General features: G+C 46.8%; 1 protein-coding gene across 1 annotated transcript in view; it reads left to right on the forward strand.

Annotated features, from left to right (window-relative positions):
• The first annotated feature begins 1,710 nt into the window (after positions 1-1,710).
• Positions 1,711-23,636, forward strand: part of KCNU1 (potassium calcium-activated channel subfamily U member 1) — a 76,102-nt gene continuing 54,176 nt past the window's right edge. Inside the window, exons 1-15 of the mRNA XM_066639672.1 lie at positions 1,711-1,953; positions 3,697-3,798; positions 4,355-4,416; positions 5,868-5,958; positions 8,677-8,788; positions 10,830-10,905; positions 12,122-12,197; positions 13,000-13,170; positions 13,426-13,517; positions 15,397-15,507; positions 17,294-17,399; positions 18,843-18,925; positions 21,801-21,870; positions 22,152-22,304; positions 23,370-23,482. Coding sequence (XP_066495769.1) covers positions 1,711-1,953; positions 3,697-3,798; positions 4,355-4,416; positions 5,868-5,958; positions 8,677-8,788; positions 10,830-10,905; positions 12,122-12,197; positions 13,000-13,170; positions 13,426-13,517; positions 15,397-15,507; positions 17,294-17,399; positions 18,843-18,925; positions 21,801-21,870; positions 22,152-22,304; positions 23,370-23,482 — 1,661 coding nt within the window. The remainder of the gene's footprint in view (positions 1,954-3,696; positions 3,799-4,354; positions 4,417-5,867; positions 5,959-8,676; positions 8,789-10,829; positions 10,906-12,121; positions 12,198-12,999; positions 13,171-13,425; positions 13,518-15,396; positions 15,508-17,293; positions 17,400-18,842; positions 18,926-21,800; positions 21,871-22,151; positions 22,305-23,369; positions 23,483-23,636) is intronic.

A 23,636-nucleotide genomic window follows, 5' to 3' on the forward strand; every position in this document is an offset into this window, starting at 1 on the left:
TAGTTTTCCCGGCCATGTGTCTCCTTTTCAGACAAAATCACCACTTTCCTACTCAGCTGTTCTGATTGCATGAAGAGGAACCTGATTGCATTATTCATCCTCCACTCTGTAAAATATCTCTCTTTTTTTTCTACTTCTTTTTTTAAGCCTCTCGAGGAACCCTAGACCTTTTGATGAAATGATGTTGCAATGGGGAGGGAACCGTTGTGATAACTAGCTACATCTGATCCCACAGCTGCAGAAGGAAGCTGTGTGGCCCGAAGGGGAGGGGAATGAAAAATGGACTGTTGTGCTTTCTCAAGCACTTTGGAAACTATAGGACGCCGTTCTTATAGCTGGTTGCTCTTTTCCTCAGCCCTGGTTGGCAACCTTCAGTCTCGAAAGACTATGGTAGAAGCCTACAGCACCCGGTATTCCCAGGCGGTCTCCCTTCCAAGTACTAACCAGGCCTGACCTTGCTTAGCTTCCAATATCAGGCATGTGCACTTGTAAGGGCCAAGCTCAATGTGACGGGGGGAGGTTCATGTACAAGGTCCATGTACAAGAGCAACCATCTACAAGAACCATGGAAGGTCCATGTCTCCCAGTCCCCATGTCATTTTCTGTACTTCACAGTGCTGTTGATTTTGGCAGGGGAACTGGGACTCAGGAGAAGGGGCAATAACATCCCCATGCTATCTTGTTGGCCCAAACCATCAAGCCAGCCTTCAAAAACAGCAGCCACACAGGACCAATTCTTCCATGAGGCCAACTGAAGAGGTCGCTTGGTAGAGGTACCTGTCCACCTACTTGCCGCCACCGCTCCTCCTCTTCTTTCCCTCCTTAGATGGGAGAAGGAAGAGGGGGCCAGAGAGGAAGAGAAAATGTGGAGGAGAGGAGAATGTAGAGTTAGAAAATTAGAGAGAGGGAGGAGAAAAGGATGGCACATCATGGGGTGGAGCCAGTGTTTGGTATGCTCTCCATCTTCTGCAAGCTTTCACATCTCCCATTCACAAACACTCTATCCCAGTGGTTCTCACACATTTAGCACCAGGACCAACGTTTTAGAATGAGAATCTGTCAGGACCCACCAGAAGTGATGTCATGACCGGAAGTGACATCAGCAAGTAGGACCATTTTTAACAATCCTAGGCTGCAATCCTACACGTACATACCAAGGAATAAGTCCCATTTACTGTCATTGTTAAAGGGATATACTTAGTAGCTTGTTAAAACTGCAGGTCTGTAACATTTTCCCAAATGCAGTCACCTACCCTGGTAGCATCAAGTCTAATATATCAAAATAAGATATTGAAATAAATGGGGACCCACCTGAAATTGGTTCATGACCCACCTAGTGAGTCCTGACCCACAGTTTGAGAAACACTGCTCTATCCCATTCTGAGATGAACAGAGTTTTGTGTAGCCCTAGTAATCATGTCATAACTGAGAATATTCACATACCATTTCTCAAACAAAAAGTTCATCCATGGTTTACGTGGTCAAAAAAATGGGGGGGGGGAATAGACTCCCCAACAATTTCCATGCAATGTGTCCTCCCAAGTTCTTGCAGCCCGTGCTGGTCACTAGCTCTTGCCAAGAATGACATCATAGCCTGTTTCTCTGCAGTGACATCACAAAGATTCTACTTGCCTTCCTTAGAACATCTTTCTTAGAACGGTCTTTCTTAGAACATCTCCGGTGAACAATAGGAAAGCTGAGGAAGCAGACATGCCGGAAACAACTTCAGAGACACTTCGTGCTCCTGACCATGTTAAGGAGAACGTAGGAAGTGACCCTTCAGACCTCCAAGAATGGAGTACAGATCTTGGAACTCATTGCACCCAGTATGTTCAGTTAGCTTTCATGAGTGGCTGCCTCTCCATTTTTCTGGGCGGCATAATGATCATCTTGTTATTCAGGATACTCCAGCATGCCTTCTGCTGCTGTGTTGATACGGGTCAAATACTACAGGTAGGTACGCCACTGGGCTCCGGGAAAGCGGTCAGGGAGGAGGGACTGCTTTTCTGTGATATGTGGGGTTTTTGTTGTTGGCAACCTTCAGTCTCGAAAGACTATGGTATCTCGCTCTGAATGGTGGTTCTGGAACAGTGTCTAGTGTGGCTGAAAAGGCCGATTCGGGAGTGACAATCCCTTCCACACTGGGAGCAAGTGCAGTCTGTCCCTGGTCTGTCTCCCTGGCTATGGGCCTTCCTTCTTTGCCTCTTAGCCTCAGACTGTTGGCCAAGTGTCTCTTCAAACTGGGAAAGGCCATGCTGCACAGCCTGCCTCCAAGCGGGCCGCTCAGAGGCCAGGGTTTCCCACCTGTTGAGCTCCACTCCTAAGGCCTTCAGATCCCTCTTGCAGATGTCCTTGTATCGCAGCTGTGGTCTACCTGTAGGGCGCTTTCCTTGCACGAGTTCTCCATAGAGGAGATCCTTTGGGATCCGGCCATCATCCAGTTAGGGTTTCCCAAAATGCCAGATTCTCTCACACAAAGTTGCTGGGTGGAAAGCATGAAACACCCTTTCCACACTGCAAAATGTAGAAGGCTTCAGTAAACTCAGACACCCTCAATAGGTTGATTGGGACCTAGAAGCAGGTCACGCAACCCAACCTCAGGTGCATCTCAGCTAGGATGGGTCCTGCCATTTTGCTTTGAGGTTCTGGCCTAAACAGTTTGAACAGCAGCCAGGACTAGGAGGGCTGCTGAGAGCTGGTATTGCCCCCCTTCCTAAATCTTCCTACAAACCAGATGTTACTGTTTTAAAAACACATTTTTAAGAACATAAGAACAGCCCCACTGGATCAGGCCATAGGCCCATCTAGTCCAGCTTCCTGTATCTCACAGCAGCCCACCAAATGACCCAGGGAGCACACCAGATAACAAGAGACCTCATCCTGGTGCCCTCCCTTGCATCTGGCATTCTGACATAACCCATTTCTAAAATCAGGAGGTTGCGCATACACATCATGGCTTGTACCGCCTAATGGATTTTTCCTCCAGAAACTTGTCCAATTCCCTTTTAAAGGCATCCAGGCCATTAAAAGGGAATTGGACAGAGAGTCCACATCCTGTGGCAAGAGTCCACACTGACCCAGCGAGTAAAGAAATTCTTGTCTGTCTAGCCGCCAACCTCCTGCATTTTAGTGGATGTCCCCTGGTTCTGGTGTTATGTGAGAGTGTAAAGAGCATCTCCATATCCACTCTGTCCATCCCCTGCAAAATTTGTATGTCTCAATCATGTCCCCCCTCAGGCGTCTCTTTTCTAGGCTGAAGAGGCCCAGACGCCGTAGCCTTTCCTCATAAGGAAGGTGCCCCAGCCCCGTAATCATCTTAGTCGCTCTCTTTTGCACCTTTTCCATTTCCACTATGTCTTTTTTGAGATGCGGCGACCAGAACTGGACACAATACTCCAGGTGTGGCCTTACCATAGATTTGTACAACGGCATTATAATATTAGCATGAGAAAGTTTGAAATTCTGTGGATGTCAAAACCCATGGATAATGAAATCGGTGTTTCTTGGCACCTTTAACTCTCTGGAGGATGTTCTGAGGCCTTCGGGGGGCGGCACATGCCCCATTGACCATCACAAGATGCACACAAATCATCCATTATCTCTGAAAGTGCAAGACTGTAATACAGACTGGCACTTTGCTTGTGTGCGTGTGGTGGTGGGGGGATAGTCTCAGTTTATTTCCTTCAACTCTTACAGGTGGTCACCCTGAAGAATAAGAGGCTCACGCAATGGAAAGGGAAGTTTCAGGACTGGATCGTGATGATGCTTTCAGCTCAGACAGCTGTAGGGCGTGTGCTGGTGAGTGATGTGATGGGCAGTACAAAGAATCAGACCTTTTAAACCTGCACTGTTCTCAGATAGCAGGACACACGGAAGAAGAATGCTGGAGGCTGGAACATGGCCAGATGTCATTGATCACTCCATCTCAGGTGTCAGGAGATCTTAGTTCAATCCTGACTCATTGCACCATATGGTGAAATTTGCACCATTACCTGCAACCATTTGAAGTAGCCTCCATGTGTCTCCATGTGCCAATCAAATATGTGCCCTTTTATCCGCAGGGGATCCATTTCTGGATCCCCCATGGATATGCAAATCTGCAGGGACTTGAATCTGCGGCAAACTGGAAGTGGCTTTCCCCTGGTATCCACAGGATCCACGATGAGTCAAATCCACAGATGCCAAGTCTGTGGATACCAGGGGTGCACTGTACACTTTATTGTGATGATATTTTTGAGACCATAAATTAGCATTGTCGATAGAGGTGTGAATCGCCACAGGACTAGAATCAGGATGTCCACTGGATTTTTCTAGTGATGTTATCACTGATGCACTCTGAATTCTTTCCTTTTAGGTAATACTGGTGTTCCTCTTTAGTATCGGATCACTCATTATTTACATCATGAACTGTTACAGGTAATTCAAACCAAGAGACTTTGTCCAATATTCCCTCCTTTCCTATTTGTTTAGTACAAAGATTTGTGTCTTTTGTGGTGGAAGTAGAGAAAACTTGGGGTTTTGCTTTTTCCCTTCCCTTTTTCACTACAACTAGAACTTTGATGATGGGCGGCCCAAGCCACTGTAATTGCCGGTGCGGTGATGCAGTGGCACCAACAAGTTACCTGCTGGATCTTGTGGGGGAGTTTTGACATGTCGAGATCTTTTTGGGGCAAGGGAGCATTTGTTCCCTTTCCCCAGGGTAAGCTTCCACTGCTGCCATGAGTCAAATCAGATCTGCACCAGCAATATTGTATAAGCATCAAGGAATATGGATGTTTTGTCGGCATCCTGGATTTACCAAGCGGATGATCACATATTGGACCAGAGATTTCCAGCCAGTGTGCCATGGCACATTGGTGTGCCATGAATGGTCCACAGGTGTGCCATGAGAGTTTGGAGGAAGATCATGTATTAATAGGGCCATTGGGGAATGTGAGCTCCCTACCGATAGCATAGTGCGGCTTGTCAATTGTAAAAAAAAAAAAAAAAACTGATGGTGTGCCTTGACAATTTTAACATCTGATCAGTGTGCCATGAGAGGAAAAAGGTTGAAAATTGCTGTATTGGTTTGAAGTAACAAAATCTGCTTTTGCCCATTTTTCATGTCCCATTTGACACAGGGGTGTCGAAAATAAGGCCCGTGCGCCGAATGTGGCCCCCAAAAGCCATTTCTCTGGCCCTCGTTACAGCTGGGCTCTCCCAGCATGATAACTGGTCTCTCTCATATCTTGAAAATATGAACAAGATTTGCATATTTTCTCTTCTGTCCTTTGTAGCTAATGAATTTCTGTGTGAGAACAAAGTGCTTATGGCTGACCGTCACCTACTCGATGTCACTTCCTGCTAAATAACATCATTTTTGGCCCACTTCATTGACTCCCCTTCATTGACTCCTACCAGGAGACTCAAAGTGGTTTAGAATGTGCAATTGACAACCGTCCATACAATGGGGGGGATATCAGCAACCATGATCACAGTAAAACAGAGATAAGCAGCAGAGCGATCAGAGGGGAGAATGAAACTGAAGAAAGAAAACTGGAAAATGCCTACTGAAAATGTTGGTCTTTAATCTTTCAGGGTGCTCTGTCATTTGCCATGGTGTGTGTGTGTGTGTGTGTGTGTGTGTGTGTGTGTGTGTGTGTGTGTGTGTGTTTCTCTTCAATAGAAGCCTGTGCAGAGACAAAAATTAATGAAGCCCTTCAGTCCAGAATTTCAACAGCATTCAGTCACCAACTTTTCTTTAATACATGGAAATTTTAATATTTTTTTGAAATGAAAATTCTTCACGAACTGCTGTGTGCAAATTTCAGCCGTGACCTGACATCCGGTACCACAAATAACGATGAATCCCTCGTTTTCCTCCCTAGTGTTACACACTTCTGCCTCTCCTTCGAAGACCAGACCGTGTTTATTGACCTGTTCTTCAATATATTCTTCCTTTTTTACTTTGGATTACGGGTAAGGGAGCTTTGCAATAAAAAAGAGGAAGATCACGACTGCCTTGGAAAAAACATGCATGCAATGGGATGATGCTGAGGAGGGGTTACCTCATGCAGGTTGGAACATTCTCATATGCAATGCTGCCTCCTGGTTTCTCCCGATCTACTTGTCAACACCAGGGTCTGGAGAGGAGAGGAAAGTGGGAGAGCGAGGAAGAAGGAAGGGGTGGGGATGGCCTGATAGAGAGGCAGAGGACCCTCTGCTTGGTCCAGAGGGGACTGAGAGCTGACTCATGAAGTCAAAGCAGTGACCCCACTACCCTGTCCACTGCAGGCAACACAGGTCCCGGTTAGGGTAAGACTTAGGCAGGCTTAGCCCTCTTGCTGTCTTAAGCCAAAGACAGACAGAGAGAGAGAGAGAGAGAGAGAGAGAGAGAGAGAGAGAGAGAGAGAGAGAGAGAGGCCAGACCAGCGTCCCAGAATTGGGGGAGCCAGCAGAATTTAGACTCCCCCCCCCACCTTTGTGGTTCAGAAGCAAATCAATGGGGCTCTTCATTCACCACTTCTTACTAAGAAGGGTGAAGATATGCCTCTGTTTGACCTAGAGATAAGGATTATCCACAGATGGTGGGTCAGGGAGAAAGTGATGAAGTAACCTGTTCTCCCCCCCCCCTTTTGTCCATGTTGAATGACAGCAACCCTACCACTGTGTTATATAAAATAGCCTCACAGAAGAGGGAGCATATAAACCATTCTCCCCTGTACCTTCTCTAGACTGCCCAGAGCCATGTCCACCAGCAACTCCTTAGAGGCAGATCTACTTCCTTAGAGGGTGGATGCTTTTGATCACTGAAGGGCTGTAGTATTTGGTGCCCTGCATTAGGCAGTGGGAGTTCTTTGGCTTGCCCTATGGATCCAACTGAGAATGCCTCCTTTTCCCTTCCAACACTGGGGATGCTTTGGCTTAACATGCTTTGTCCAAAGGCCCATAGAGTGCACCTTCCTGTATCTCACAGTGACCTGCCAGATGCCTCAGGGAGCACACAAGACAACAAGGTATCTGTATCCTGTTGCCCCTCCCTTCCATCTGGCATGTCAGTGATAACCTACTTCTAAAACCAGAAGGTTGCACAAACATATCATGGCTTGTAACCTGTGATGGACTTTTCCTCCAGAAACCTGTCCAATCCACTTTTAAAGGCATTTAAGTCAGACACCACCACTACATTCATGTGGCAAGGAGTTCCACAGTTTAATTACAATTGGGTTAAGACCATCTTGTTTCACCCTCTGAAATGAATGCCGCAGTCACACATGATCCAGACCAGGGGTGCCCAAACTCCGGCCCTGGGGCCACTTGCGGCCCTCGAGGCCTCTCAATGAGGCCCTCAGGGAACCCCGAGTCTCCAATGAGCCTCTGGCCCTCTGGTGATTTGTTGGAGCCCGCACTGGCCTGATGCAATTGCTCTCAGCTTGAGGGAGAATGTTTGACCTCTCGGTGAGCTGTGGGATGAGGGCTCCCTCCGCTACTTGCTGTTTCACATCTGTGATGCAGTAGCGGCAGAAAAGGAAAGGCCAGCCTTGCTTTGTGCAAGGTCTTTTATAGGCTTTGAGCTATTGCAAGACCTTCATTCATTCATATAAGGTCATATTTAATATATTCATTCATGTAAACATATGTACATTTATTCATGTACATTTGTTGATTTGTTGGAGCAAACAAATTGATTGATTTGTTGGAGCAAACAAATTTGTTGGAGTACATTTGTTGATTTGTTGATTTGATTTGGAGATTTGTTGGAGCCCACGCTGGTCTGATGCAACTGCTCTTAGTATGAGGGCGACTGTTTGACCTCTCGTGTGAGCTGTGGGATGAGGGCTCCCTCCACTGCTTGCTGTTTCACGTCTGTGATGCAGTAGCGGCAGCAAAAGAAAGGCCAGTCTTGCTTTGTGCAAGGACTTTTATAGGCCTTGAGTTATTGCAAGACATTCATTCATATAAGTTCATCTTTAATATATTCATTTATGTAAACTCATTTATGTAAATTTATTCAAATTTTAAATGTAAATTAATTCTTTTTTTTTTGCCCGGCCCCCGACACAGTGTCAGAGAGACGATATGGCCCTCTTGCCAAAAACTTTGGACACCCCTGATCCAGACCGTTCCTTCCTTGTATGGGGTGTGGAAGAGTTTACTGTCAGCTTTCATCTTGACAATGGCAGTAGAGTTGAGTGGTTGGTCCTCACTGTTGTTTCAGTGGAATGGCTTAACTGGCTGAAGGGATTGATTGATGAATGGACATGTGAATGCAGTGGTGTCACGAGGGTATGTGACACCCGGTATGGGAGACCAGTGTGTCACCCCTATGGTGGACCTCCTCACATGCAGTAGGTGGGGCAACATCCTGGGCAGTGGGCATGGTGATATACCATTGCCCTGCCCCTGCTGGTTTATTGGCTATAACTTTTGATAGAATAGAGATAACTTAATGTGGTTTGTTACATTACATTCTGCATGAAATTGCACATCCATTGATATATAACATGATGGTATTATTCAAAAATGCTGAGATTTTAAAAATTGTTGGCCAGTAGTGCTGTCAAACTGCCCCCATGTGCATAAACCAGTGCGGCCCACACCCCCTAGCAACACCACTGTGTGAATGGCTGGATGGAAAGAAATGTGGTTTAAAAAGATATGGTTCTTGTATCATCTGATTTTGTATAGTTTCTCTAGTTCTTGGCAGCGAGTGACAAGCTGAATTTTTGGCTCGAACTTAATTCCATTGTGGACTTCTTCACGATCACCCCAGTCTGTATTTCCTTCTATTTAGGAAGAAACTGGCTTGGTGAGTGCATGGGTGGGGGGGGGGGGGTTACTTTTGCCTAAGGCTGCTATACTGCAGCTCCAAACATCTCCTCGCCTCTTGACTTAGATGTAAGTTCCCAAGCTAACAAGTACTAATGATCAAAGATAAGACAGATGGCTAGATGAAATCCTGATGATCATCATATATTGTTATGTATCAAATGATAGAATAAAAAATATCAGTGCAGTATCTGTCAAATATCAAGTGCTTTGATGTGTCAAAGAAATGACCTGGAAAACTAAAAAAAAAATATTTACCAAAAAGAGAAAATCTCGCTTACATCAAATAGATTCTTCCTTTTCTGTGCTGAAATCTGCAGGGGGGGGGGGGGATCTGTTGTATCTCTCCATGCTGAAGAATTCGTGTGGCTGACGTGGTTGATGCTTAGCCAGCACATTAAAACGCTTCTTTTCAAAAAACGCTGTTACACACACTTTCACCTTTTAATCATTCCACCAGGAATAGTGGATGAGTTTGTTTGTTTCTTTTTTTGGGGGGGGGAACGGGGACGACTGGGAAAGGTCATATCACTAGGCAGCTGCCAAGGGCCTGTGTCTTTAAGAAAGGCTCAGTGCTGATCTCTGATATCACCTCTGTGCCCATAGCCTTTTTGGGGGTGGTAGTGGCAGAACAACCCTCTTAGAGCCCACCCAACGAGGGAGAAGCCCTTACAGGACAGTTTGTCAAGCGTTCCTTGAAAGCTAGAGCAAACCCTGAAAGCAGGTTCAGTACCCATCTATATGCCTCCATTAGAGCATCTATGATGCCCCAGGCATATAGCTATTTCTTGCCATGAGCTTGTAAGTAGATTGTTTGGTGTAGTGTACAGTAGTATGCAGTCATCTCTCCATCCCACCCAATGGGAAATAGTGCAGTACCTTCTAATAACATTCACCATCTCTTAGAAGAGGCATTCCATCTTAGAAGAGGCATTCTCCAATATCTCTTAATGGAATGCCTCTTCTAAGACAGCAACCTTCAGTCTCGAAAGACTATGGTTTCCCAATGGGAAATTCCCAATGGGAAATTGGGAAAGACTATGGTTTCCCAATGGGAAATAGTGCAGTACCTTCTAATAACATTCACCATCTCTTAGAAGAGGCATTCCATCTTAGAAGAGGCATTCTCCGATATCTCTTAATGGAATGCCTCTTCTAAGACAGCACTCTACTGTGTTTTCTAATTACAACCCAATCCTATCCTGCGCTTCAACAGGCAGGCAGGTCAGCCTGCGCTGTATCTGGCTCAGGGCTGGGGCTGGCTGTGGGGCAAGGGGAATAACTTTCCATTACCCCCCCATCACATGGCAGTGGCCCAAATGGGGCTACTCGGAACTGCACCACCTAAAGAGGTGCCATAGATTCAAGAGGCCCAGAGTTAGGCCGGACCACCCAGGAGGGGGGTTAGGATCCAGCCTAAGTGCCAGATCCTGGCACCACCTCCCTCCTGGACCTGGTTCACCCATTGGCCCACCCTCTCCCTGCCCTGGAAAGCCCCCATTCCACTCTCCCCCCGCCACGCTTCCCAAACCCTAACACCAGCCAAGGCAAGCCAGCATATCTGCTGGCACAGAGGGGCCCGATTTGGCCTTCGTAGGCCAGCGCATGTCCATAAGCTCGCCTACCTCCTCCTGTGGTGGTGCAGAAGTGCCTTATGGTATTTTGCAACATCCAGAGGCCAGCGCAAAGGGCTTGTGCTGGCCTAGGGCGCAGTTTTGATTGCGCCCTTAGTTTCATTTTTAAAAAAAATCAGAATAATATCAATTATTCTGGTGCTTAATAACAAGAGCACTGTTTAGGAAGATCAAAAATACTTTTCGGTTGCAATCCTGTGTACACTTCCCTGGGAGTAAGCCCCACCTATTAAGAGACTTGCTTCTGAATAGATATGCACAGTTTGTTAATTAATCTAATGTTACAGCCCTAATAATTACAGAAGTCTTAATAAGTTCATTGATTCACCTGTGAGTGAGCCTTTTTTCTTCATTTATCTTATTCTCGATTTTCCCCCTCCTCTGTAGGGCTGAGGTTCTTGAGAGCACTCAGATTATTGGAGCTTCCCAAAATATTACAATTTCTCTACATTACCACAAGTGGGTAAGTCAAACTCCCGTCCTCTTCAGAGACAGTCTGACAATTCTCCAGGAACCACTTTCAACAGTATTTGAGCTTTGTGAATCCTACAAATGTAGGGTCCCGATCCTACCAATTTGGAAGCTTCAAAAATAAGACCAGATAATTTGGAAACCAAAATTTGAGTGATAAGCAGAGATAGTGAGCATTTTAGAAGTCTCTCTCTCTCTCTCTCTCTCTCTCTCTCTCTCTCTCTCTCTCTCTCTCTCTCTCTCTCTCACACACACACACACACACACACACACACACACACACACACACACACACAGAGCCCCAAACATTAATACATAATACAGGCAACCATCATAACACAATTAAACAACCCAACCAGCAATAAAACAACCTGTCAGGGGTCCAGCCCTTGACCAAACCCCTGCCTTACCTGCCTGGCCATAGAGCCACCACCACCTCTCCAGCTGACCAGGTAAGACGTAGGGCAGCTGGGTGGGAGAGGCTGTCCCCCCAGGGCTCACCTGACCTGAGCAGTGAGCAGGGCCGGGTCACCATTAACCACCAAAGAGGAGGGAAGCAGGGCAGAGTCAGGGCCCCTTTAAGCCTAGAGAGGGAGGAAGGGGAGGAGCTGGGGGTGTGGCTGGGGAGGATGAAAGCAGGGAGGCCTGTGATGAGGCAGGAGGCTGGAGCTGGAGCCCCTGCCTGAAGACCACCAAGGGCCTTAGGTCCTGCCTCCAGGGAGGAGGACAAGAGTGTCGTGAACCCCCTCCCCCTGGCTTGGTCTGAGGCTTCCCCTGCAAGGAACCCCAGGGAGGTGGACACCCCACCCAAGGATCCCATGAGACCATCCAGCTGACCCTCAGCACCCCATCAGGTGACACCCTGAGACCCCCCCTTTTCAGGGCAGCCCTCACACAACCCAATAAATCAACCCAATTATAACAAACAACCCAATCAGCAACAACCAGTAAAACCTCAACAAACCTTATTAAGATATAAGAAAAGAAAGAAAGAAAGAAAGAAAGAAAGAAAGAAAGAAAGAAAGAAAGAAAGAAAGAAAGAAAGAAAGAAAGAATGGAATTGATGAATTTATACTACCTTTAATGTGGAAAATAACCCTTGCAATTAAATCCCCAGTGGGGAGTCTACATGTCTGTTGGAAGAATTAAGAGGAAGATCTTTTGCGCCTGCCACCACTCATGTCACGCCTTTCCTTCTGTCTTTTCAGAACTGCAATCAAGTTGTCCAAGCTACTAGCCGTGTTTATCAGCACCTGGCTCACAGCAGCAGGGTTTCTTCATTGGGTACGTACAGCGATGCCTAAAGTCGATGTAGCGGAACACTGGTGTAGTACAATGGCTCGGATTTTGCATCACTTCCCCTTATGATTTGCATCACCTCCTGGTTAAGGAGTGGGGGCAAAGAAAGTGGGCTCTGTTGAGAATCACAACCCACTGGGGGGGAATGGATCATATCTTTAACCTTTCCCTGGGATCAGCACAGGCGTATTGAATTGTCCCGGTGCCTGGGGCAATGATGTCATGATATCATGTCTGAATTCTCCCTGGAGGAGGAAGCACTCATTGTGGTGGCTTCATGCCCTCCATCTCATGTGGAGGATCCCCTTGAAGGAATGAAGGGAGCAAAGCCTCTAGTGCGTCCTCATCTGGGAAGAAACCAGAAATGTCTACCTTGCACAGCTTGCAGTGCAAGGCACTCGCTTCCGGATTCTCTCTGGAGGAAGGGAGACTCACTGCGGTGGCTTTGCACACACATACACACACACCCCAGTGGAAGCTCTCCTTGAAGGGAAGGAACAGGGGGTATAAAGCCACCAGCATCTCCTCTGTAACTAGGGGGTAGTCAAGCCCCCCCCCATGGCGTAGCACTCGAGGCAGCAGATACCCCTCAGTCTCTCCCTAGTTACACCTTTGAACACAGCAACCCTCAACTACACCTGGTTCCTAAACACAGTGGGAAGTTTCTCCTCTCTTGAGAAGAAGAAAAAATGCGTGGGATTGTACTGAGAGTGGTTTTGGGAATGGCTTTCAGTCATATTACATGGCATTTTTCTTTGGTGTCTTTGTTCTTTTGGCCCTGCTGCAGATGGAGAATGCTGGTGATCCCTGGCTACAGAAGAGCAATTATCAACACATATCCTATTTTGAAAGCCTATATCTGATCATGGTGACCATGTCTACAGTTGGGTATGGAGATATCGTGGCCAAAACCACGTTGGGACGTGCATTTGTACTGTTCTTCATCATTGGTGGCTTGGTAAGGAAATGCATTAGTAGTTGGGTGAAGCGGTCCCTTACCCAAATCCTGTATGGGAGATCTTTAACCACACTGAGGATGGAAGGTGGCTGGCTGGCATTTTCTTAGTCAAATGAACCTCCTTTTTTTTCTGATCTATGTGCTCAGAATACATAAAGTTATCAGCAGGACCTTTCCTGGAATTTAACTTGGGTTGAGAAAAGAGTATGCCCTGAATCTAAGAGAAGAATCAAAATTGTACTCATTTTATCCTAGATCCTGTTTGCAAACTTGGTGCCCGAAGTTGTCGACATTGTGAGAAGCACTAAAATCCACAAAGGTGCCTATGAGGCTGTAAAAGGCAGAAAGTAAGTAGATTTTGTTTTGATTTCATTGCAATTTAATGCAAGAAATAGTCAGTTTGATGGTGGAAAGTTAAGGGGTCGGCCCATTCACGAGGCTGACTGACAGCCCAATCCTGAGCTGCCTGGAGCTGCGGGACCCGGCGGCTCCACAAAGGGCTCCCGCCGGATCCAGAGCCTCCCACGCTACCACGGGAGGCTCCTCGGGAGAAGGGGACAGTTGTCCCCTTCCCCCGAGTAAGGGAAGCAGTCCTGCAATGGGACTACTCACTTTAGTGGCGACTGTTTGCTTGCTGCTAAAGCGGAGGCGCTCGTGTAGGGCGAGCAGCCCTGCCCGAGCGCCCTGGATCCTGCAGAACTCGGCTCCATGGACCTGCCTCTCCCCCACCTCCGGGAACGCCCCCCATGCCCCGACCACGCCTCCCCCTCCATGGAACGCCTCCCCTACACCCCCGACCACACCCCCATTTCCCGTTCCTCAGCCCGGCGGTCAAGCTGTGGAACGCGGGCGCCCGCCGCGCACTGGCTCAGTGCCGGCCAGAACTGAGTCAGCTCTGGCAGGAGCCTGGCGGTAAGCCCCACGAACGTGCCTTATGGCACATTTGCGTCTGTGGTCCGCACCACGGAGGTGCGGCACGGACCACAGGATTGAGCTGGTTGCCTCAAGTGACAGATTAGTGAGAAGGTTTCTGCTTCTTTCCACCCACTCCACTGTCCCTCCTTCTCCTCCTTTCTGGGTTGAAAAGGAGGAAGGGAACAGAGTGGGAGAGGACGCATAGAGGAGAGGAGAGACTTAGAGCTATTTCCCAAAGTGAGGGTTATGACTCACCTGTGGGTTGTGTGCCTATGTGCGCTGGGTTGCAAGGTGCCCCCCCGCCCACCTTTGTGTTTGTTTGGCTCCAATAGAAGCCATTCCAGAAGCCAGTCCAGCAACGCTGCAGGCTGGAATGACTTATCGGGAGCCTCCAGTGGCCAGGTCATCAACCCAATCTATTGTCCACCGCTGGCCTCATAATGACACACAGAAGCAACTTACGATTTTCATATGTAACTTCTGGTTCGACCAGAAGTCCCTTCTGGATACTTCTGCAGGCCATTCTGAGGCTTGCAGAGGCCAACAGAGTGGGTTGCGAACTTGGCACGACCCAATAGAAGCTGCCGGTGCCTTCCAATAAGTTATTCCAGCCAATAGCATTACAACCCACTGTGTAGGATGAGATGGTTTGCAGCACTGGAAAGTTGGGTCTAGAGCAGGGGTGCTCAATAGGTGGATCGCGATCTACCGGTAGATCGCGAGGCAAAATGAGTAGATCGCAGAGTGCCGACCCCCCCCTTCAGGTGCCTCTGGGAGGAAACGCCGGGAGTAAGGCCCATTGTACTCAATGGGGCTTACTCCCAGGTAAGTGTGGCTAGGATTGCAGCCTCACAGCCTAATCCTAGGCATGTCTACTCAGGAGTAAGTCCTGTTATACTCAGTGGGGCTCAAGGTACACCAACATACATTGTACACATAAATGTTATATGTGATGATGGCGTGAACATTGTAAAAAAAAACTCTGGTAGATCTCCGGACCTTGCTGGGTTTCAAAGTAGCTCTCGAGCTGAAAAAGTGTGAGCACCCCTGGTCTAGAGCATCTCCAACGCTTAGGCGAGAAGCAGTTTCCCTCACCTTTCTCACTGGCCAGTGAGAGCATCTCTAGAGCACCTGTAATAATGAAAGGACCGGAGGGGGGGACATTAACCACTTGCAGATGGAGCACAGTGATGGAGTGATACAGCCAACTTGTATAATCACTGCCGCTGTTCTATGCTCCCAGAGTGTACGTATAAACAAAATATTCCCAGCAAGGAAATGAATCATGGGAATTGCCTCCTCATTCTGCAGATACCTTGTTGTTTGTGGTTATATCAACCTGCACAGTGTAACTGTTTTCCTAAAAGACTTCATATCTCAGGACACAGGAGAGGTTACCACCGAGATTATCTTCCTAGGAGAGTAAGTACTATCCCTTGTCTATGAAATATCAAATCTGTTATTTGATTTTCTCTGTATAGTGTTTTGTGGACTTGCTGTTGTTGAAAAGCAGTGTAACAGTAATAACAACTTCCTACTGTCACAAGCAGTCCACACACAAGGCAACGATTGTTTTAAGAAACCCCCCCCCCCACACTTGTTTTTTAGTAATTACAAGGTTTATCTCAGATCATTAGGTTCCTATGCCATTCATTATCGGATCCAGACCAGAAGGCTTAGACTCATTCTGGAATCACTGCTCAGTCGTGGTGGCCATTATTTCAACCATACCCGTCCTGAGATGGCAATGCCAGTTTAAGTAATTAAAATGAAATCTTGTCCCCAGGGAAGAGCCCACTTCAATGTCATCTCTTGGTAATAAGAGTACAATAAAATTCCAGCGCTCCAGCATCTGATGGCCTGGCTCTCCTGGTAACCTGGTCTCAAAATCTTACTGGAAATGTTTTCAGCTTGAGAACAGACTCCTCAGCCCCTGTGCAGGAGCAGACACACTTTGGAAGCCTCTTGGGGACAAAACTGAGCAGCTTGGAGATTATAAGTAGTAACCCTTTTGCTAGTGCTAAGGATGCTAGATAGAGAGTGCAGGAAGAGAGAGGGCCAGGGGAACAGGCATGATTGTGTGTGTGTGTGTGTGTGTGTGTGTGTGTGTGTGTGTGTGTGTGTGACACCAGTGGCATAGCTGGGGGGAGGTTCAGAGGGATACACTGTCCTGGATACCACAGCTTGAGGAGGTGTCTTAGAGACTTTTGAAAGTCACTTCTGGTTTTCACCAAAAACCAGAAGTGCCTTATGGAGGCTTCCAGAAGGCCCTCTGAGGTTCAAGAAAGTTAGGTGTGGCCTCCCCGGGCCTCGGAAAGAGGCACTTCTGGTCTTTGCTGAAAACTGGAAGTGCTTTTCGGAGGCCTCTAAGATATCATATGGGAGGTGTTAAAGTTGTGTGTGTGTGTTATGGGGGATATGGGGTATGAGGAGTGTTCAAATTTTTTGTGTCCTTGGATGCCACATGCCTTAAGCCAGGGGTGCCCAAACCCAGGCCCTGGGGCTACTTCCGGCCCTCGAGGACTCCCAGTGCGGCCCTCAGGGAGCCCCCACTCTCCAATGAGCCTCTGTCCCTCCAGAGGCTTGCTAGAGCCTGCACTGGCCCCATGAAACTGTTTGACCTCTCGTGAGAGCTGTGGAATGAGGGCTCCCTCCACTGCTTGCTGTTTCACGTCTGTGATGTAGTAGCAGCAGCAGCAAAGGAAAGGCCAGCCTTGCTTTGTGCAAGACCTTTTATAGGCCTTGAGCTATTGCAAGACCTTCATTCGTTCATATAAGTTCATCTTTAATACATTCATTTATGTAAACTTATGTAAATTTATTCAAATTTTAAATGTAGATTTATACTTTTTTTTTGCCCGGCCCCTGACACAGTGTCAGAGAGACGACGTGGCCCTCCTGCCAAAAACTTTGGACACCCCTGCCTTAAGCTATGCCACTGTGGCACACCCAGGTCCCAAAGGTGCCAGATTATTAATAATAATAATAATAAAACTTTATTTTTATCCCACCCTTCTCCCAAAAAGGGACCCAGAAGTTTAGAAGTTTACTGTACATGGTAAACACCTTTTGGGGCTGATCCAGACCCAACCCAGATACTGCTTTTAAAAGAAAGATCAGCGTTAAGGATGGAATTAACGGAATATGTCACTTGGCTCTTAGACAAAGCAAATGGTCTGTTCTGCCTCCATGCATTCCTTCTATCTAGAAACACCCCCTGTGTAGAGCTGGAAACCATGTTCAGGTGTTACGCTGCCTACACCACTTTCTTCCAAGGCTCTGTAATGGTATATGAAGATTTGAAGAGAGTCAAGGTAAGGCTTCCTCTTCCTTTGCAAGGAACAAAATGAACAGAATGATCCTCAAACAGTGAGCCTGGAGCCGGTCCGCCCATCAAACCGGGAGAGATGGCTGTTTCAAGCAGCAGGTTGGGGGGACAGTGAACTGACAAGGGTTGCTTTGCACCCCACACCTGCCCACCATCTCCACTGACCTGCCTGGCAATTCTTCACCCTACTTACTGCTACCGTGATATTCTTTGGCTTCGCTCTCCAGAAAGAGCACAAGGGAAAAAAAGGATTGCAGTCAGTGGCGTCACTAGGGTTTGTGCCACCCAGTGCGGGAGGCCAGCACTTCACCTCCATGATGACCCTCCTTCCATGCAGTGGGCGGGGCAACGCCCCAGACGGTGGGCGTGGTGATGCACCATTGCCCCACCTCCACTTTTTTTTTGCTATAATGTTTGATAGACTAGAGATATTTCAACCTCGTTTGTTTCATTGCATTCTGCATGAAATCACACGTCACATAACGTATAACATGATGGTACTATTTGAAAGCATTTTGAAAATGTTGACCAGTGGTGGTGTCACCCTCCCAGCCTGTGTGCATCACCTAGGGCAGCCCGCACTCCCGTAGCAACACCACTGGGAAGAATAGAGAGTGTTCCATCCTAATCCTGTTCTCCTTTGCTCTGCTGCTGCCTTATGGGAAATCAAATGTCAGAGAGAAGAATCATGATGGTGACAGCTATCTTAACCTCTTTTTTTGCAATCACGGTGGCTGGCTCCTTTTTAAGAAGCAGTCTGATGGGGAGGAACCTCAGAGCCAAAGAGGATGTCTTCCCTCTCTGCCTTTCACATGCTCCAACCAATCAGCTAGTTTAAAAATAAATTTTAAAAAAAATGAATTGGGAAGGGAAAAGCTTTACCAACCCCACAAGCACAGAATGGAGGGAAAAAAAGAAAGGGAGTGAATATTTGGCTCCACTCTGGGTGTGAGTGCCTTGGGCTGGGAAGAACAAGGTACTTTCCACTGGTGAAGCTGACCAGATATCAAGCAATATGGGAAGGCTCAAAATCAGAGTCACAGCAGGCAAGAATGGTTTTCCCCCTCCCATGGGAATCTGGAGGTTTGCTGGGCTCTCTGTCTGCTGTGGGGGGTGCACAGTGCTCCCTGCTTGAGTGTTCAGAGAGGCAAGTAGAGGGCCCTCCCACCCTCCTGCGCCTCCATTTGGCTCCAAATCAGAGCCATTCCAGAGGAGGGGGAGGTGATGTGATGACGCAGGGAGTGACACGAGGGCATCATCTCAACACTCCACCCTGGGCACTGGGAAAGCATGGCAACATCAGGGTTCAAAATATTCCTCACTCAACCTCTGTGGTTCATTCTGAGTAGGCACATAAGCGTTCTGAGTGTTTCAGCTCCCTTTCTCTCTTTCTTTTGTGTATGTGTTTCTTTCTCTCCTTGGGAGACAGATGGAACATGCCGAAGCCTGCCTCATCTTAGCAGATACATGTTCTGCTCAGCCTTATATCGAGGACACTTCCAACATCATGAGGTCAGGGAGATGGGATGTGAAAGATGACTTTCTGCTTTGTTTCCCCCCCCCCTTCTATTACTACTGGTTTTGTTCAATGTCAGTAAGTGTAAGGTCATGTACATTGGGGTAAAAAAATCAAAACTTTAGATATAGGCTGATGGGTTCTGAGCTGTCTGTGACAGATCAGGAGAGAGATCTTGGGGTGGTGGTGGACAGGTCGATGAAAGTGTCGACCCAATGTGCGGCGGCAGTGAAGAAGGCCAATTCTATGCTTGGGATCATTAGGAAGGGTATTGAGAACAAAACAGCTAATATTATAATGCCATTGTACAAATCTATGGTAAGGCCACACCTGGAGTATTGTGTCCAGTTCTGGTCGCCGCATTTCAAAGAAGACGTAGTGGAAATGGAAAAGGTGCAAAAGAGAGCGACTAAGATGATTACGGGGCTGGGGCACCTTCCTTACGAGGAAAGGCTATAGCATTTGGGCCTATTCAGTCTAGAAAAGAGACGCCTGAGGGGGGACATGATTGAGACATACAAAATTATGCAGAGGATGGACAGAGTGGATAGGGAGATGCTCTTTACACTCTCACATAACACCAGAACCAGGGGACATCCACGAAAATTGAGTGTTGGGAGAGTTAGAACAGACAAAAGAAAATATTTCTTTACTCAACGTGTGGTCGGTCTGTGGAACTCCTTGCCACAGGATGTGGTGCTGGCGTCTAGCCTGGACGCCTTTAAAAGGGGATTGGACAAGTTTCTGGAGGAAAAATCCATTACGGGGTACTAGCCATGATGTGTATGCACAACCTACTGATTTTAGAAATGGGTTATGTCAGAATGCCAGATGCAAGGGAGGGCACCAGGATGAGGTCTCTTGTTATCTGGTGTGCTCCCTGGGGCATTTGGTGGGCCGCTGTGAGATACAGAAAGCTGGAGTAGATGGGCCTATGGCCTGATCCAGTGGGGCTGTTCTTATGTTCTTATGTTCTTATGTCCTCCGGCTCACTTACAAATGTCTCAGTCAGTGGAACTTCAACAGTCATCTAGGGATGCCACAACCAGTAATCACTGTGGAATCGAGCTGGGCTTCAGTAAATGTTCCCAAGTGAATGTACACAAAAGCACAATCCTTTCTGAATCATCAATTTGATCTCTCACTGTCACCCTTGTATTCACCGACACCATGTGTGGAAGGGGTGGTCAGCCAGAACCAGTTCACTATCTCCACGAAGCAGCCCCCTACTTTGAGAATGCCAGGTTCCAGCCATTTCACCGTACTTGGTCGGGTGGGATAAGGTGGACAAAAGAAAAAAAATCAAAAAGTCCTCCAGATACCAAGGTAGATGAGCAAAAAAGCTTAACAGTTTATTAGAGCAGTGTTTCTCAATCTTTTTAGCACTGGGATCCACTTTTTAGAATGCCAATCTGTGAGGATCCACTGGAAGTGATGTCATTATCCTGGAAGTGATGTCATGACCGGAACTGACATCATCAAGCAAGGAAATTTTTAACACCTCCCATATGACAAAATCAAATCAAATCAATTCAGTAAACTTTAAGTTTGCAATAAGTATAAGTTTAAAAATTTAATTAAAATAAAAAGAACCCTCCTAATCTTCCCAAGCAGTTGCTAATATGCTTAAAAAAAAAATCCCCAAACGTTCCAAAGGATGAAATCCTATCCAAACTGACCTGGGAGTAACACCACTGACTATTGTGAGATCTGTGACATTTCCCAAGTATCATGGCATCAATTCTACATTCCATGGTAGCAACACATACCATAGTATCATCAAGTCTAATATATTCAAAATAAAATAGACATTGTAATGAATGGGAACCCACCTGAAATTGGTTCACGACCCACCTAGTGGATCTTGATCCACAGTTCAAGAAATGCTGTACTAGAGGTTTAGGGGGAAAAAATGTTTTAATAAATATATACGTAATGCCAGTTTTTAAAGCAGTTTGAATAACCATAGCATACGGCCATATGGGGACAGAAAGTAAACAGGGGTAACCACATTCAGCTACATTTGTTCCCTATTGTAGCCAGTATCCAAATTAAAACAATTTTCTCATATTTTCAGTCAAACTTCTTGTCCAGTTTTCTGTCCTTCCTTTCCAGATTTCAGCAACTCCTTCTGGCTCCTTCCAATGAAATTTCATATTCCCAAAGTGCTTTTAACCTACCATAGCCCCAAAATCCAACTTTTTCAACAAATACTGTTGTATATGAAAAGACCGACTCTACTATCCTTTCTGTCAAGAGTCGATCTGAAACTGACAAGAGCACTTTTTGGACATGCAGTAGCCCTGCTCTCCTTTCCACTTCCTTACCTGATCCATCCCCTTCATCCTTTTTAAAGACGGGGACTGCAGAAGCAGGCAAACAATTGGGCAGATTTACAGTTCATGTCACCTGCCAGTTTGCTACCTTTGGTGACCACCTTTGGTGACCACCTTAGTTGGCCTCGTCAATGTGCCTGTTCTGACGGATGAAAACTGCTTTCCTCTGCTTCTGCTTCTACCTGTGACTTTATGTGACAGCAGTAAACAGTACGGAAATGCCTCCATCCTGGGTCAGTACCAAACAAGTGCTGCTGTTTGGAACTCAGAACCAAAGCCATGTAAGAAATCAGGGGATATGAATAAACAAGTATTGTCCTTTCAACCAACTTCTGATCCCTAAACCCTTTTTGGAATTGCAATCCTATTCCAAAATCCAGGCAAGGTTGTTAATGTCAGTTTCATTGAATGCAAGGTTATTAGATGCAAATAGTTCCTTGCAACACTTGGAAAAAGGGGGGACATCTAGAGTTAATGTGCTTTAATTGTCGGGCCAGGAATGGCATTCTGAATGACAGCTTTGTCCGTCATTTAGGGTCCTGTCCATCAAGAACCACTACCCGCACACCAGAGTCATTGTACAGATCATCCAGTCTGCCAACAAGGTCTGTCTGTCTGTCTGTCTGTCTGTCTGTCTGTCTGTCTGTCACCTTTAATCACCTCTAATCAAGAATTGTTTTGTTTTATTGCAAATTGTAAATACTTTGTATGCTCCTGTTGGCCACGTACAGATTAACAGAATGGATCCCTAGATCTTTTGTAAAGAGACAGTAAGGGAACACGCCGATATAGGCTTCCGACTGAATTATATGTAGGTGTCCCTCAAAATAATTCTCACTGAGTATCTCATCCACTTGTATTTTCAATGGTTTTTCTCTTCAAACAGGTGTATCTCCCAAAGCTTCCCAACTGGGATTGGACCAAAGGGGACAGTATCATCTGTTTTGCTGAACTCAAACTTGGATTAATAGCCCAGAATTGCTTGGTGCCTGGTTTGACAACACTGTTGACCAGTCTCTTCATCAGGGAGGACTCCCAGGTATGCTTATATTTCTGCTAGGAATGAGAAGACATCTTTAATTCTGCCTCTTCCTTACTTTATTTATTCAACTGTTTTTATATACTTCCTCCCTCTGCTTCTGCACAGCAATTCAAGGCAGTTAACGCAGGCAGTCTAGTCCTAAACCACTATTTTTCAATGGGGTTTTTACAGGCTTGTTCCATGGGAGGAACTCTTGGAACTCTCAGTTCACCAGAAGTTTCCCATCCAAGTGCAACCATCATCCTGGCTGTGCTCTGCACTTTCAAGCTTCCACATTAGCCTTGATGTGCCTCATGGTGTTATCTAACTCTAGCTGACTCTTCCGCACTCCACACTCTCTCACAGTGTGCCTTCATGAGGTCCGGTCAGCAGACTTCCCCATCTCCATCCATAGTTAAGACCACAGCTGAACCTGCTTAGCTTTCTTCAGGCAGGTACTGGCTCAACTACCCGACCACACCGCCTGCCTTTCATTCCCTTCATTCAGTCTGCTCTCTAAATTTTTGACTTAACAAGGAGAATTTATAAAAAAAATAAATGAATGAACATTTTCCAATCTGGGGCTCATGACCCAGTGCATTCTGGGACACCCAAAGGTGAGCACAGTGCCCAGAGGTGATGTGATGCTTCCATTACTTCTGCTTTCAGGAATGGTGACATTTCAAGTACAGCTTTCACAAGCATTTGATCAAACATGCTCAGAAAAGTGAGCACCCTTTTCTAATGCTTGGCTCAGTCAAGCGCCCAGCTTACTGGTCGCCTCTGGCAATGCGCAGACCCCCTTTCTCCATTGGTCCTACAAGCCCTGAGCTTGCAAGGCTCCTGGAGTTTGCCCTGCAGAGTGGTCCACCCTGAACTAGATTTAAAGTTTTGCTAAATAGAATGAGAATGAGCACAGTGTAGTGACGATAGAAGTGAATGAGAACTCTGGAGGGCTGCATTAAAATCCGCACCTGGTCATGAAGCCCAATGGGTCATTGTCTCCCAGCCTGATCGACCTCATAGGGTTGTTGTGAGGATATAAGGGAAACCAAGTATGCTGCCCTGTATGGTTTCTTGTAGAAAGTGAGCAGTTTGTTTAAACACCAACTGGAAGTAGGAGGCAAGGAATACAAAGTGATGACCTGGTTGCTCTCCAATGATTTTGTGGATATGTCCTTCCAAGATGTTTGCCGGTAGGTTCCAAGTTTTTGTTTCCAAACCTTCACCCCTCCTGGTCCTTCTCTCTCACTGGTCCTCTCACTACCTACCCTCTCTTAGGGCCCAATCCTATCCTTGCCTGGCACCACATGGTACAGCGGTGCCAGAATGGCCACCGCCATATCCTGC

This window comes from Tiliqua scincoides, chromosome 11 (genome assembly GCF_035046505.1).
Source record: "Tiliqua scincoides isolate rTilSci1 chromosome 11, rTilSci1.hap2, whole genome shotgun sequence".
Classification (NCBI taxonomy): Eukaryota; Metazoa; Chordata; class Lepidosauria; order Squamata; family Scincidae; genus Tiliqua; species Tiliqua scincoides.